Source organism: Cryptotermes secundus, unplaced genomic scaffold (assembly GCF_002891405.2).
Source record: "Cryptotermes secundus unplaced genomic scaffold, Csec_1.0 scaffold189, whole genome shotgun sequence".
NCBI lineage: Eukaryota > Metazoa > Arthropoda > Insecta > Blattodea > Kalotermitidae > Cryptotermes > Cryptotermes secundus.
In genome coordinates, this window is record NW_019742555.1 from 9998 (window position 1) to 26172 (window position 16175).

Sequence of the window (16175 nt, forward strand, 5' to 3'; positions counted from 1 at the left end):
TATGCAGATGACCTTGTGTTAATGGCTAAGGAAGAAACTGTGCTACAGGGCATGATTGATAGACTAATTGAAATTGGAAGGTGCTATGGCATGGAAATGAATGTGGAGAAAACAAAAGTAATGAAAATTTCGAGACAACCAACCCCAGTCACAATAAAGATAGACCAAAAACAACTGGAGAATGTGAAATGTTTTAAATATTTGGGTAGCTTGTTAACAGCTGATGGATGATGTACTAGTGAAATTAATCCAGGATTGCCATGGCAAAACCTGCATTTAGCAAGAAGAAGAATCTTTTTACCAGCAAATTGGACTTAAATTTGAGGAAGAAACTAGTGAAATGCAACATTTGGAGCATAACTCTGTATGGGGTTGAAACATGGACACTTAAGGCAGATGATCAGAAACATCTGGAAAGTTTCGAAATGTGGTGTTTGTAACCATACAATGGAAAGGACTACAATGTTTTGTTCACATGTCGGTACTTGTCACTACATCAAAGCAGAGGTAATACCTCACACCCCACAAAAACCAGAGGGACCTGAACCCAATTGGCACTAGGAGAAGTCAGGCCTCCCTCCTACCTGAGTGGGTATCTTGGAATGAGAGAGAAATTCTAAAGAAATAACAGCTTGAAAGTTTACTTACACAGTTTCGAGATGGTAAAGTTTATGACGGGTCACAATCCCCAGACTTAAACCCAAACCAGCCCTACACTCTCCCTACTTTTAGAAAGAGCCCTATGCTCTAATAAAAGAGAAATCTGTCCAAAAGGACGCGGGAGGGAACCTCTTGTCAAGTCGAGAGATGGCCCTCTGACCTGTCATAACTCTCCAAATGTTGAAAACCGCTTTTAGAAAGCAGCTGCGAACTGTTTCAGTAGTAGCGGAAAGGGATTAATTTTCAACACCCAATTCGTCATGGACATACCCTTAGAAGACCGTGAGATTGAACCCTCTCAATCCACCCCGGGTCAGAAAGACTGTGAAAGCAAGTGAACCCCAACTTTCGCCGCGAAACAGGTGACCATTGGAGGAATGAGAAACTCGATTGAACCATTCCCCCTGTTGTCTAAATCCAGCCAACCTGGAGATTTGGAGGATCGCAACGAGGAGTTCCCCAGATTTTCGCAGGACCTCTGAATCTTCAAAAACAGAGAGTCAGTTCTTTTAAAAAGTCTGGTAACAACAGTTAAACTCGGCGGACGCGGAGCTAGCCCTCTCGATCGACTGTTAAATGAAAATCGTGTTTGGAAGTTAAATCAGGAAAATTAATATTGAAAAGAAACGCGAGTGCGAACTGGTGACCCTCTCAGACCCCACACATGCAGTGGTAGCGGTAACCTGTACAAGTCCCCAAGTGCTACGCAATAGTGCTAACGGCGCAAAGTGACAAGGCTTGCAGGAGTGTGTAACCAAGTAACGACAACCCGTTCATTTGGTAGAATCCGAGCCCTTCCGTACCGAGTGTGGTAAAGTAACAATCTGAGTTGTATCTCAGTGATGCCCAGATTACAAACCAATAAAGGAAATGGTGCTAAGTGTCTGTGTTTCCAGTGTGTTCTTTTCTCCTCGTCGGAGTAAGGCCCTAAACGACCTGAGCCAGAGTCTCACGCCTCCCACGACTAGCCCGATCACCATCAGCTCCCACCCCGTCCACCTTTTCCTTTCGCTTCGCAGCTGTACCCACAGTTGCTGGCGCCCATAGACAAATCAGGCCAAGTCCCGGACCTGATATCCCTTTCCACAGTGAAGAGAAGTGGTGGAGTTGGAGAAGCGGTGGAGCCAGGTAAAGTCGACCTAGCTGCAAACTCAACGACCAACCACGGCAGCGGCGAGAAGGACAAGGGAAAGGAAGGACGGTAAAGAGTAGCGACCAACCGGTGTGGCTAGAGGCCTCACTGGGTGGGACGGTAAGATGTTGGAGAAGGATGTAGAAGATCAGCTGGACCGATTATGTGAGAAATGAAGAAATATTAATTAGAGTCAGTGAGCAGAGGAATATCCTACATGAAATAAGAAAACGGAAGGCTAATTGGATTGGTCATGTTTTACGCAGAAACTGCCTTCTAAACGAAGTTATTGAAGGAAAGATAGAGGAGCGGATAGAAGTGACAAGAAGATGAAGAAGAAGACGTAAGAAGATGCTAGATGACCTTGAGGACAGAAGAGGATACTGTCATTTGAAGGAGAAATCTCTAGATCGCATTAAGTGGAGGATTTGTTTTGGAAGAGACTGTGGACCTGTCGTCTGACAGATTACTAATAATGATGATGATGATGATAATGATATCTTTCCCTTCCGCCATACTGCACCAGGCTCTGAAGCATGTTAATCGCTGTCATGCGTCAGTTTGCGTTGTGACTGTTGATAGTGGCATTGTTAGATTGTTGTGAAATATGCCGATATGCTGTACGCTGGCCTCACACGAGCTGCAAAGTGCATTGATGTCGACAGAGAAATTTTCGAAAATGTATTACACGTTACTAGGTAAACTGTACCAACTTTGTCCCTTTAACAATGAACACCGGTATTAGAAACAGTACATAATATATTTTCTCTGTCACTGAAACAATTCGGAATAGGAGACACATACATACTGTAACGTGGCTAGACACAGCGTTGCTAGGTAACTGACAGTTATACATGTCGCGACACGCAAGGCAAGAGAAGGAGTGCGGCGTTTTCTATGCGGTCGGCACTCGCTCGGTAAACATGTTCCAACGATATATAACGAGAATAACCTTTGTAGGGGCGGAGTCGAATACCTCCACCGTGACCCTGCGAGTCGTCGGAGGCAACGAAAACGGAAGTCTCAAATCTGAGACAGTAAAATGTGGTCATGAGAAAGCCTGCGCTGGCAAGATCCAGCAGCATGCACACATGACAGACACGTCTTCTCGTAAGAGAGGGCGCCCACAAAAAACAAGACCTCAACTGTCAAAGAGTAATAAATATCTGGTCATGACCCCAAGATGGGGATCGAAACCAAGACTTAATGACTGACTGTCAGTCAAAATGTGACTTCGACTTTAAGTTCAGTTTAGTGTGTTTCAGTGTTTCCGTGTGTTTAAGTAACAGTAAGAGTGACAGCAGCGGGAAGTTCTTAAGAGACCTGTGAAGATTTAAAATGTGATTTGAAGACTTTAATTATGTGCAATATTTGGAGTGATTTGAAGGCTAATTTCTGTGTTGAGATACGTCCGACTTTCCGAAACGGAAAAAATAGGAAATGCATAGGGAGTAAGAGCCGGATATGGGGTAGAACCGACCACTCCAGGAGATATAGCCCCCACTGGTGTGAGAGAGAGAGAACTTTGGATGATGGTGATACAGCTGGATCTCCCGGCAACTTGGCAGTGAACCGCTAGGGACGAGCTGGCCTTAAGGATGGAGTGAGCGGGTACAGCGGTTGGGGAAGCAAATAAACACCGAGCTAGAGAAAAAATAGACGTTTCAAGCACAGTCCTCGGAAGAAAAGGAAAGGTGATGCACTGATAGGCTATTCGGGACGAAAGGCCATAAGGAGGGAGCAATATAACGTGGATAGTCTTAGCGTTGCTAGGTAACTGACCGTTAAATACCTAGCGACCGAATACACGCAAGAAAACAATGGGAGTGCGGCTTTTTCTATCCCGTCGGCGCCGTGACCGTTGCTATGCAATTGCTGGATAAACACGTTGAAACAATATAGGCTGTCTTCTGCGTGGTCGGTGCGGAAGTTATATAACGAGAATAACGTCAGCAGTTCGGTTTAGTGAGTTTCAATATTTGACAGTGTTCAAGTAACTGTAAGAGCGACAGAAACGGGAAGTTCGTAGGAGACCTGTGAAGATTTACGTAAAGTGTGTTTGAATACCTTAATTAGGTGCAATATAGAGGCGGGATAGCGCAAGCGGTATAGCGCCTGGCTACGGATGGACGACAGATGGGTCAGAGTTCGAGTCTTGATGGGGGCAAGAATTTTGTCTCCTCCAAATCGTCCAGACTGACTCTGGGGTCCACCTACCGTCCTAACCAATGGGTACCGGTGGCCCTTTCCCAAGGGATAAAGCGGCAGGGGCGTGAAGCTGACCACTCACTTCCAACTAGTGACGAGGTCAAAAAAATGTGGATCTATACATCCACACGCCGATACATCTACATGGCAATCATGAAAATATACTTTTTATTTTTGGCTTAGAATGACCGATACTACGACCACCCAGAATAGTGACCCTTCCTCCTGGAATATTCTGTACTCGTACATGAATTTACACATATTTCTTTATATCCTTAGGAAGAAACTGACAAGGAGGCGAGAAAGCAGAAAAAAAGGAAAATTGACGCTGGAGAGGACACGAGGGAAGGCACTGCAGAACCTTCACATCTGGATCGGAAAGACGATTCAAAAAAAGACACAGAACAAGATGTTGCTGGGGAAGAGAAAAAGAGTGTGGGTAATTCTCATCAGCGAAGGAAATGCGAAGCACCACAAGTCTCAGACTCTACAATTATATGCCCAGTGTCCAAAATACCTGAAAAAAGGTGCAACTGGGTCGGAACACAGGACAGTTTAGAGCGTCACGTCACCAGAGCCCACTTTGGTATCCTGAGGAGATGCCCTATTTTCCGCTGTGGTTCTTTCCAGAACAACGTTCTGCTAATTTTATTTAAACAAGAAATATTTCTGTACTATAAGCATGTTTCAATCACTGGCAGAGTGTACGCGGTCGTGCAGCAAGTCGGTGTTACTAACAAGGAATTTAAGTACACAATAGAACTCCGGGCAGAGTATGAAACAGTGGTAAACATTACTTTCAGCTTTAAAACAGAGAAGACAAGTGAGCCTCTTGAAACCATTTTCGATGCCCGCAGGTGCATGGATATGAACAAGGAGACTTTGATACCGTTCGTAGTAAAAGATGAATTAAACATGACGGTGAAAATAAGTGAAACTTATACACATGGCAATAGGCCGACTGAAGTCACTGAGGGAGATAACACGGGAAAAAAGAAGAAGATGAGCGCTCATCATGAAGATAAAGCTGATTCAGAGAAAGTGTTGACACATGCGCAGATGGAAGGCACTGTTACGTGCCCCTTGGTTAACGTTTCTAACCATTTTTGCACCTGGGTTGGTAAACTCGATAATTTAAAGGAACACGTTGAAGACGAGCATGGAGACGTTCTGAGCAGAGGCTGTGTTTTCGAATGTGTATCTCTTACCAACAATGCTTTGTTGGTGTTGGCTTATACCGAAATATTCCTGTACTACAAACATATCTCATCGTATGGTGTTATGTATGTTATTGTACAGCAAGTTTGTGTTACCAGAGAAAAATATAGGTATATAGTCAATTTTTTGGGAGACGATTACACAGACGAAATAATCCTTGACTTCGCTGTGCAAGAGATTAGTAAACCTCTTGACAAAGTCTTAAAATCTGGCGAGTGCCTAGCCATAACGGAAGAACGTCTGCGGCCTTTCATAAGAGGAGACAAAATGGCAATGGCAGTGAAAATAGAGAAAGTGTTGACACATGCGCAGATGGAAGGCATTGATATGAATTCTGCTGTTACGTGCCCCTTGCTTAAAGTTTCTGACCATTTCTGCTCCTGGCTTGGTAAACTCAGTAATTTAGAGGAACACGTTGAAGGCGAGCATGGAGACGTTCTGAGCAGAGGCTGTACTTTCGGATGTCAGTCTCTAACCAACAAAGCTTTGTTGGTGTTGGCTTATAACGAAATGTTTCTGTACTATAAACAACCTTCACAGAGTGGTGGCATGTTCGTAATAGTTCAGCAAGTTGGCCTTACGAATCGGAAATATGGATACGCGGTAAAACTCAGCACGAGGACTGAAGAATTTGACATAACATGTGAATTTAATGCATATAAGATTACCGAACCCTTTGGGCCCATTTTCGATAATCGCAGATGCATGGTTCTTCATGCAGATTTGGGTCCTCAAATAGAAAGTGGAAATCTAGCAATGTCTGTAGCAATACGTGAACATTCTTCTTCTGAGGAGGAAACAGATGAGTGGGACTCAGATGAGTCTGCGTCAGATGAAGAATATTTTGACGAAGAGGAAGACAAACATGTTAACACAACCTGCCCCTTAGAGAAGATTCCAGAAAAATCGTGCCCCTGGGTTGGACCCTTCCACTGTTTATACAAGCACGTGGACAACATCCATGAGGATGTTTTGAAGAAATGCTTTTCTTTTCCTTGCAATTCTCTTCAAGATAAAGCTTTTTTAATATTATTTCAGGGAGAAATATTTCTCTACTATAAACATTTTTCACAGGCAGGTATTATGTACGCAGTTGTACAGCAGGTTGGTCTTACAAAGAAGAAATACAAGTACTCAATAGAGATTTCTTCATTAGACAGAAAAGTTCGCTCCATTACTTTTACGTCTGTTACGGACTGGATTAGTGAGCCTTTTAAAGACGTTTTCAATGCTCAAGGGTGCCTGGTTGTTAGTAGTGAAAGGTTGGTACCATACGTATTATATGATAAAATAAGCATGTTCGTGTCAATATCAGGATTATCTCCATAATGGCTGAAAGAATCGACTACATCCTCCCGTCAGTGCTAATATCGAACGAGACATGTCAACAGCAAACGTTAGATGGAAGCACGGGGTGCCACATTAACCTGCGTAGACATGCAAGAGGGTACAGACGCGAAATCTCTTTTTTCTTGGATGAGTACAGAGTTAAGTTCTCACATCTGGCCTGCCAGTGTTTCCATCATATGAGCTCATGTATACCAGTTGGATCGCAGTCATTAAATAATTCAAATAATGATCATATATCGCGGTGAGCTCAGATTGGTTAGATGAAGTCGATCCCCCACCTTCCAGACGCGCGCATGTTCCAAATTACTAAAAGCGCATAGGAGTTAACCGTATCCTATTGACAGGAGTCTAACTTAGCTTTACATTATGTTGATTTATTTTGTGAACCGATCTTCAGGGCTAGCCAGGTGTACCAATATTTCGACACAATTCCTCAGAATGTAGTCAACTATTTATATATTTAAAACACGTTTTAATTTAATAAAAAAACGTTAATTTTAATTAAATTAAAAATCAAGGTTTGATATTGCTTTCTAGTTTTTAATTAAACAGACACAAAAATCACATTATATTAAATCGCATATAAAACTGACAGGAGAAATTTAAAAGTCATATTTTAACGATAGTTTTAGGATCCCTTGACTTGATTCATTTGCATGTGAGAAGTTTAAACCTATGTAGAATATCTAACTCTTTGGCATTCCTTCTGCTCTGTACTGCATGCAGTGTTTACATTGAATAATGACAAATAAAAGCAGTGCGATCAGTTTCCGTATCTGAGGTATATATATAGTTTATATTGATGAGCTAGCTCCCTGGCTATGGATCATGCAAGAGTAGAATTGTCTAGTGATTATTTGCAGACGCACTGAATATGTTTTTAATTGCTGTCAATTAACTTTTCATAGCATAAAATCAATTAAATTAAAGAATATGGTTTTACTGTGTCACGTTATGTGTTTAGGGCAGCAGAAGTGAAGATTACATGGCCATGTTTGTTGGTTTTCACATTTTTTGAAATGTACTAAAGTTGTGAGTAATTTATTCATATAACACACAAATTCTGCAACCGTGTGTTCTTTTACTATGTTCTGATTCCGTTTTAAGAATGTTATATGAGTACTAATGACAATATGCTTTAAATGAAATAAACGTCAGATTTTAAATGTCTTACTTTATGTATATGAAAACATAGGCACCAAGTGGGCTCTTGTATTACATGATGTATTCCTTGACATGCTGAATAAATCTGTTTAATTTCAACTTTAATTCACTGTTCTGGTTGCCAAGGGAATACCTTGCATTGAGGCAGTTCTATCTTCTGGGATATTAAGCCTTGTATTCCACGAGACAGAATTAAGAACCTGCATATGTATGTATACACGTAATAATGATTGAGGGCCGCAGATGTCACAGATTCACCCATTACACACACCAGGAACTGGAAAAGTTCTGGAAGGATGGCTTCACAGGTTCACCAATGTTGGTTTTTCTTGGAAAAGATCAACACTTCAACATAAACTGAACCATTCGTTTAAAATTCCGTTGAAAATATTGCGATAAATCCCATTTCCATACATAGCACTTCCATTTCTCCAACCTCACACTCAATGGCCTTTGATTGCTGAAGGTTGCAGTGCCTGTGGCAATTTCTTAACATAAGACAACAGGGAAGTTTGCTGGATCGACTGACTCCTCCCTTCACGACAGATTTCTCTGTAGCATGCGATGCTGTTTGACAGCATTTTACCCACAATAGAATTTATATCAAAACTGGAGCCAATCCTCTCAAACCCTCCATTCCTTTATCAGAAGTCTAGCTTTCGGCCTATCTCGGCTTTCGACATGCCTTCATCACTGAACTTAATCATTTCTAGCTTTTGATTTAACGCGAGAAGCATGTGGAACACTTAGAGGTCATACAAGGGCTCGATTCGTGGCAGCCCAAAATAATTACAATAGTAACATCAAAGATCACTGAGCACACATCACCATTACAGGTATAACAATAATGAAAAGGTTTGAAACATTGCGAGAGCTACCAAAATGTGACACACACACGAAGTGAGCACACGCTGTGGCAGAAATGGTGCCGATAGACTTGCTCGACGCAGGGTTGCCAGAAACACAACAAGATTACATAAAGGATCTTATAATGGTGATGACTTTTCATTTTAAATAGAATTCTAAATACAGAGCTACTATAAACGATTTATATGTTCCGAAGCATTACACGTACGAATATGATTGATATATAAAAAGAACCGTAAACTCAAAAAACTTTTCTTCACACTTTACAAATGTTCTGTGTGTGCCCCTTTGGACACACGACACATGACCAGGCGGTAGTCGAGCTCGTTCCACACAGGAAAAAGATGTTTTGAAAATGTGGCACAGTTCAGATATTTGGGAACAACAATAACAGATGAAAACATGATTCAGGAGGAAATTAAGAGGAGATTGAACTCGGGTAATGCTTGCTACCATTCAGTCCAGAACCTTTTGTTGTCTCGTCTGCTGTCCAAAAACATAGAAATTAGAATATACAAAACTATAATTTTGCCTGTGGTTCTGTATGAGAACAGGGTGTTGAGAATCTTTGGACTGAAGAGGGATGATGTGACAGGAGGTTGGAGAAAAATGCATAACGAAGAACTTCATAACGTGTACTCTTCTCCAAGTATAATAAGAATGATCAATTCAAGGATGATGTGGGCGGGGCATGTAGCACGAATAGAGGAGACGAGGAATGAAGATAGGATATTGTTGGGAAAGGCAGAAGGAAAGAGACCACTGGGAAGACCAAGCCGTAGGTGGCTGGATATTATTAAAATGGATCTTAGATAGGATGGGATGGATTCATCTGGCTCAGAATAGGAACCAATGGATGGCTCTATTGAATACGGTAATGAACCTTCGGGTTCCATTAAATGCTGTGAAATTCTTGAGTAGATGCAGAATTGGCGGGCCCTCAAGAAAGGCCAAGCTCCATGAGGATGTAAGTAAATCACTTGGCAACAGCACAGTGCAACTTCAGGATAGTCTAGGTAGCAGACATGCATGAGAATGATCAAAGGCTGGTTTCAGTAGTAGTCAGTGCTACTGAAATGTACTACAGAAGAGCAGCGTTCTGTTGTGAATTATTTACGCGGGGAAAAAGGACTCAATGCAAAGGAAATATTTCCTGTTTACTGCCGGAAATGTTTCTCATGTAAAGGGGTTCAGAGCTAGGTCGAGGAATTCTCTCAAGGACGATCAAAATTAGAAGATGATGAAAGGGAGGCGCGGAAGTGGCTGAGACAACAGTCAAAAGATTTGTGTGCTGCGGGTTTTGAACGCCATGACAAAGCGACGGGATAACTGTGTCAATGTGGGCGGAGGATATGTCGACAAATACATTTTTATCAGGTTTGAGTATCTTACGTTTTATATCCATTTGTCACCTATTTACTGACTCTCCCCCGTACATACTTCCACAGGAATCGAAGTATAATGACATCAGATTATACCACTCTTATTGGTTTACATTAATTTCTTTTTCCCCCTTGGTACTACAGCCCCAGTGGGCCTAGGCCTACCTCCATGAACTTCTCCGTTCACTTCGGGTTTTCTAGATCTTACACATTCGGTAGGACTCCTTGGGCGGGTGATCAGCACGTCGCAAGGTCTCTAACTGTACACAAACACAGAAAAACGCACATACACAAACTAAACACCCATGCCCTGAGCGGGATTCAAACCCACGATCCCGGTTTCCAAGCGAGCGAAGACAGTATATGCCTCAAACCGCTCGGCTAACGTGACCGGCTTTCCATTGATTACGGGGCTCTAATTCCACTACATTCAGTAAAAGTGGCACATTTGTATTCAGGTTACTCGAAAAGTGTAAATCCCCCAAAATCTCGAGATTACAATACTTTCTCATGTATAAAAGGTATATACGAAGGTAAAAAATTATGCTTAGACCTAAGCGATCACAACGACAACTGCGCATGTTCCTCTGTCTCCTCCTCGATCTTCCTACAGAAGGGACAGAATTAAAAAACAAAATAGGACATTGGAAGCCTCTACAACTTCATACTCTTTAATTTCCTCTGTTTGATTATACAACATGGCGGACATAGAGGTTTGCTAAGCGAAAATAGCGCTATTTGCTTTAGAGACATGAAGTAGCGTGCGGTAATAGATACTCAATCAAGAAGTTCAGGGAAGAGCTAATCGCCTACTCCCTTGATACGACACGGATCGCATAGAAATCGACACGATCAACAATTATTCTATTGTTACGTGTGTATTCGTTGCTCGGTAACGTTTTTACCGACAAGAGGGCTATATACACAGACTATGAAGTACGCTGTTGAGATGGGCTCCTACCTACGTCTTGGTCTTCCCAGTGGGGTCTTTCCTTCTGGCTTTCTCACCAAAATCCTGTATGAGCCCTCTTCTGTCCAACTTGCTGCTTGCGTCATCAATTTCATCTTCCTCGACTTGATTAATTGTATTTGGCCAAGAGTATACGTTATGAATCTCCTTACTATACAGTCTCCTCCGGCCTCCAGTCACTTCATCTCCCTTCGTTCCAAATATTCTCTTCAGCGCCCTGTTCTCAAACACCCTCAGTCTATGTTCCCCCCTATGTCAAAGATCAAATTTCACACCCACATAGAACCACATGAAAATTGTATATTGTACTCCCGGTATGTCTCTCATAAAAATCCCTATGCAATATACGTGTATGATCTTTCCTGGTTCCCATAATAGACTAAATTGTCCGAACGCTTAATTAATTAAGACCTGACGATGTATTATGGCGTGTAGGTATATCAAACATTTCTTGGTCTCGACACCAGACGAAGGTGAGGTGCTTTACCCCCGGGGACAGGGCTCCACAAACACACCGAACAATGCTGGGCTGGTCCCAGAACCGGTATATACGGTGTGACGAAAAGAAAAATTCTATCCTCGCCAGGGAATCGAAATCAGTACAGGTGTCCTCACAATTCTATGCAAGATTTGAAGAAAGAAAGTTCACAGCTTTCAATGATGAGTTACCCGTCGCAATTTCAGCACAGCAGATCACGTTTCGGAGGAAAGAAGTACCTCCATCTTCGGGGGCTATTTGCTTGGCTTAGTATTCGATTCTGAATCATCCGCACCTCTTGCCCAGACTGCACGACGTTATATCGCACTTCAGTGACCGATGCGAGAATCTCACATCCAGCTTAAAACTGAATTAAAAGTGTACAGGTACGGGGTGAGTCGGTATAGCGACCTGCAACGGGATGGTGAGCAGAGGGGTCGGAATTCGAGTTCCGGCAGGGGCGCGCATTTCCCTCTTTTCCCCGTCATCTAGAACGGTTCTGGGGCCCACCCAGCCTCGTATCCAACGGATAACGGGGGCTACTTCCCTGGGGGAAAGCGGCCGGGGCCTGAAGCTGACCATTAACTTCCAAGTATTGCCGAGGTCAAGAATATGTGGATCCATACATACACTACTCCATGCGTCTTCATGGCCTAGTACTTAATTAGTTAAGCTGAGGGACAGCTTCATCTTTTAGCTTTAGAGGTATGGGGTTTGCCACACGTACACAACTAAAACGATAAAAACTAACAGGCCATGGGTGCTTGTAAGATGTCGAGGCTCCGACATTTTTTAGACACTAAACTCACAGATGGCGGTGAAGTCGTCAGCCTTTCGCGCTGGCCTCCATTTAACCCCCAGGAAGATTCCTGGCACTCATTTCTGTTAGAGGCTGAGTCGAACCCAGGGCCACAGTGCGACTGAAAGGATCAGGTCAAGTGAAAAAGAAATCCAATGACCACATCAGGAATATAAACCAAGACCTTCCAGCTTGTAGCACAGTGCCTTAACCAACTACGGTACCGCGTCTCTCCTCGTGTTGACAGTACTTTTGAAATGACTACTGATTGTAGCACCTCACCACAGATGCAAAACTGACCCAGCATTCAGCATCGTAGAGGATCATCCTCACTTGCTGTCTGTTTTCAGTGAGAGCAGAAGAAAAATCTTTTGCAGCCCTGAAGACAATCTGAACGGGAAATACCAGAAGAAGACGCTGAACAGCAGCATAAGAAATTCAGAGTAAGACAAATATTTCAATTTCTTACGTTTTATACTACAGGTTGTCTTTCAGTATAGGAATTTACGGGATATTCCACTAAACTGAATTAAATAGTATGACTGATGAAAAGTACGCGCTTCTGGGATGTGACGCCGTGTGGTCCTGTAGAAGTTCATTAATATTTATGCCTAACAATTCGTCAAAATATAAATCTCTGCATAGCACTTCTTACACAATATACTTTAAAGTGTCATTAGTTAAGACTCGTCCGCATTACTCGTGCTCGTGTTAGTCGTTATGCTCACGAGTAATGTGGACGATATGACAGGTCACGAGGCAAGCACATTTTTAATTTTTAAATTAAAAATTATAGCCAATAAATTAATATACGACTACAGCCTATAAACACTACGAGTAAGCCGAAGCCTGGCGAGCAACTGAAGTTAGGTGGACGAAGATTTACGAGCACAAGTAAAAACCAGACGAGTCTCCCAATGAGCACAAGCCTGGCGGCCACGAGCACGAGGAATCTGGACACACCTTTAGGCACTGGGACAAGCAACATTTTTTTTTTCTTTTACCATTTTTCGTCAACTGGCTGTTCACCTGACGTGTATAAACCCTTGCAGATGTCCTATGATTCTCAGAATAAACGTCAATTGCTTTTCTAAAGAGCATAAATAGATTGTTCCTTAGTACTGGAAATGCAGTCTCCTCTCTGTGAGGTAGCAACTGAATTCTTGGTGGAATGACGCACAATCAAATTGACCATATTTTGATAGACATGAGACGACATTCAAGTATATAGGATGGGCCAGACTCAATTAGGCTGTTTTTGATCATTAATAACTAACCAATCCAACAACACACGGGATAATGGGAAAGTACCTTTTGTTGTCGATAGATGGCTGCATCATACGGTATGCTGTGAACACGAGGTCAGTACCCTGTCTACTTTGTGCGCATCGAGGAAACGTCATGGCCGGTAGACGGTTGTCTATCGAGCAGCGTGTAAAATGTGTGCGCCTTTTCTGTTACTAACAACGCATCAGAAGTCCAGCGCAGGATGTTGGAAGAGTTTGGACCGCCAGCAGTCCACAGGGACACAATCGTCCGAATAAACAAGCAGTTTGATGAAACTGCCAGTGCTTTGAATCCCAAGCACCCTGGTCAGCCGAGAACTGTCCGAACTGCTGACACACAAGCACGTGTTGTTGCGGAACAGGCATCATCTCCTCAGAAATCGAAGTCTACCCGCCGTTTGTCGGCCCTACTGGACATTTCGAGGACAAGTTTGCGGAGAGTTTTGAGTGACATGAAGCTGACGCCATACCATCCACGGCTTATTCATGTTCTTAACGAGGACGACTTCGACAGGCGACTTGAGTTTGCCGAGTTGATGCTGACCAAGTTTCAGGAGAACCCTGACCTTATCCGGAATATTGTCTGGACTGATGAGGCCAAATTTCACACATCAGGATCGGTCAACAGACACAACTGCGTGTTTTGGCGGCCAGAGAACCCCAGTGCCACCACTGAATACGATTTCCAGTCCCCGGGAGTGATGGTGTGGGGCGGCGTGACGTACGAAGGACTGATTGGCCCGTTCTTCCTTGAAGATTGCGTAACGGGGGAACCTACCTAAAGTTGCTGAGGGGAAGTGTCGTCCCAGAACTTCAGAGGTGAGAGAATTTTGATGAACTGTGGTGGCAGCAAGATGGGGCCCCACCACACTTCGCCAATATTGTTCGGGCGTTCTTGCATCAAGTTTTCCTCAACGCTGGATTGGCCGTCGAGGGCCTGTGGAGTGGCCAGCCCGATCACCCGACATCACCCCACAAGACTTTTTCCTTTGGGGTTACCTCAAAGACAAGGTGTACGCTAATCCCATTGACAGTGTGAAACAGCTGCGTGAGGTGATTGTTCAGGAGTTCAATAAAGTTGCGGTGAATATGTGTAGAAAGGCATGTGAAAATGTTGCTTTGCGTCTGTAAGCCTGTGTTGACTTAGGTGGTGCCCAGGTTGACCAGCATCTTGAAAATCGATGACTTATGTGTGTGCGATTCCATTTTTGTGACCATTGCAATTGTTAACATTTATCAATAAAAATAACATCTAATCAACAACTGCCTAATTGAGTCTGGCCCACCCTGTACTTCATGTCGGATCGTTCAGGGCAGCAGACTGTGATACTGGCTGAAGTTAGGAAGAGACTGCCTTTGAGCAAACGAACTAAAACAGGTAGAGTGTAATTAGTATGATCGTGTTGTAATCGTAAAGTAAATTTGCGCCTTTGGGACACTTGGACACTGAGGTGGAAGTCAATAAAGCTTGGGAAACTATCATAATTTATGCCAAAGGGTGTCTAGGTTATTACGAACTGAAGAAGATTAAGCCATGGTTTGATGACGGATGCTCAGAATTATTAGACCAAAGGAGACAAGCCGAGTTGCAGTGGTTACAGGAACCAGGCGAGTTAAATGGGAACAATCTCAACTACATAAGACGTGAAACCGGTAGGCATTTCAGGAAGAAAAAGAGGGAATATCTGAAAGATAAAATTGACGAGCTTGCAATGAACAGTAAGGACAAGAACATCAGAGACATGTATAGAGGAATAAATGTCTTTAATAGGAACTACCAGCCTAGCAGTAACTTAGTGAAGGATGAGAATGGTGATCTGCTTGCAGATTCCCACAGCATTTTGAATAGGTGAAGGAACTACTTCTCTGAGTTATTGAACGTACATAGGGTCAGTGATGTTATGCAGATAGGGAAACGTAGGTAAGTCAATACGTAAGTTACGAATGGATATAGAACCTAGATTTGTAACTTACTTATTGACTTACCCTCGTACATACAGCTGAGCCGTTAGTGGCCTATTCTAATCATTTTGAGGTTGAAAATGGTACTGCAAAGATGAAAAGGCATAAATCGCCTGGTAGTGATCGGATTTCGGAAGAACTTATTCAAGCAGGAGGTGAAATATTACATTCTAAGATCCACAATCTAATTACTTCTGTTTGGCATAAGGAAAAATTGCCTGATCAGTGGAAGGAGTCTATTATTGTACCAGTTCACAAGAAGGGTGATAAAACTGACTGTAGTAATTATCGGGGGATATCACTGCTATCAACTTCATACAAAATTTTGTCCAATATTCTTCTTTCAAGGTTAAGTCCACATATAGATGAAATTATTGGAGATTATCAGTGTGGGTTTCAACAGATCAACTACAGATCAGATGTTTTGCATTCGTCAGTTATTGGGGCAAAATGGGAGTACAATGAGACAGTACATCAGCTATTTGTAGACTTCAGGAAAGCCCATGATTCAGTAAAGAGGGAAGTATCGTACAATATTCTCTTAAGAGGTTGTGATACCCATGAATCTAGTTAGCCTGATTAAATTGGGTTTAAACGAAACGTATAGTAAAGTCTGTATAAGTAAACACTTGTCTGATAATTTTCCTCCCAGAAGGGTCTCAAACAAGGAGATGCTTTACTGGTATTGCTTTTCAGTTT

At 42.7% G+C, this 16175-nt stretch overlaps 1 protein-coding gene across 1 annotated transcript in view; it reads left to right on the forward strand.

Annotated features, from left to right (window-relative positions):
• The window catches only part of LOC111873308, a 17580-nt gene extending 9743 nt beyond the window's left edge, over positions 1 to 7837 (forward strand). The window contains exon 3 of the mRNA XM_023867916.2: positions 4280 to 7837. Coding sequence (XP_023723684.1) covers positions 4280 to 6547 — 2268 coding nt within the window. The 3' untranslated portion in view covers positions 6548 to 7837. The remainder of the gene's footprint in view (positions 1 to 4279) is intronic.
• Positions 7838 to 16175: the final 8338 nt, after the last annotated feature.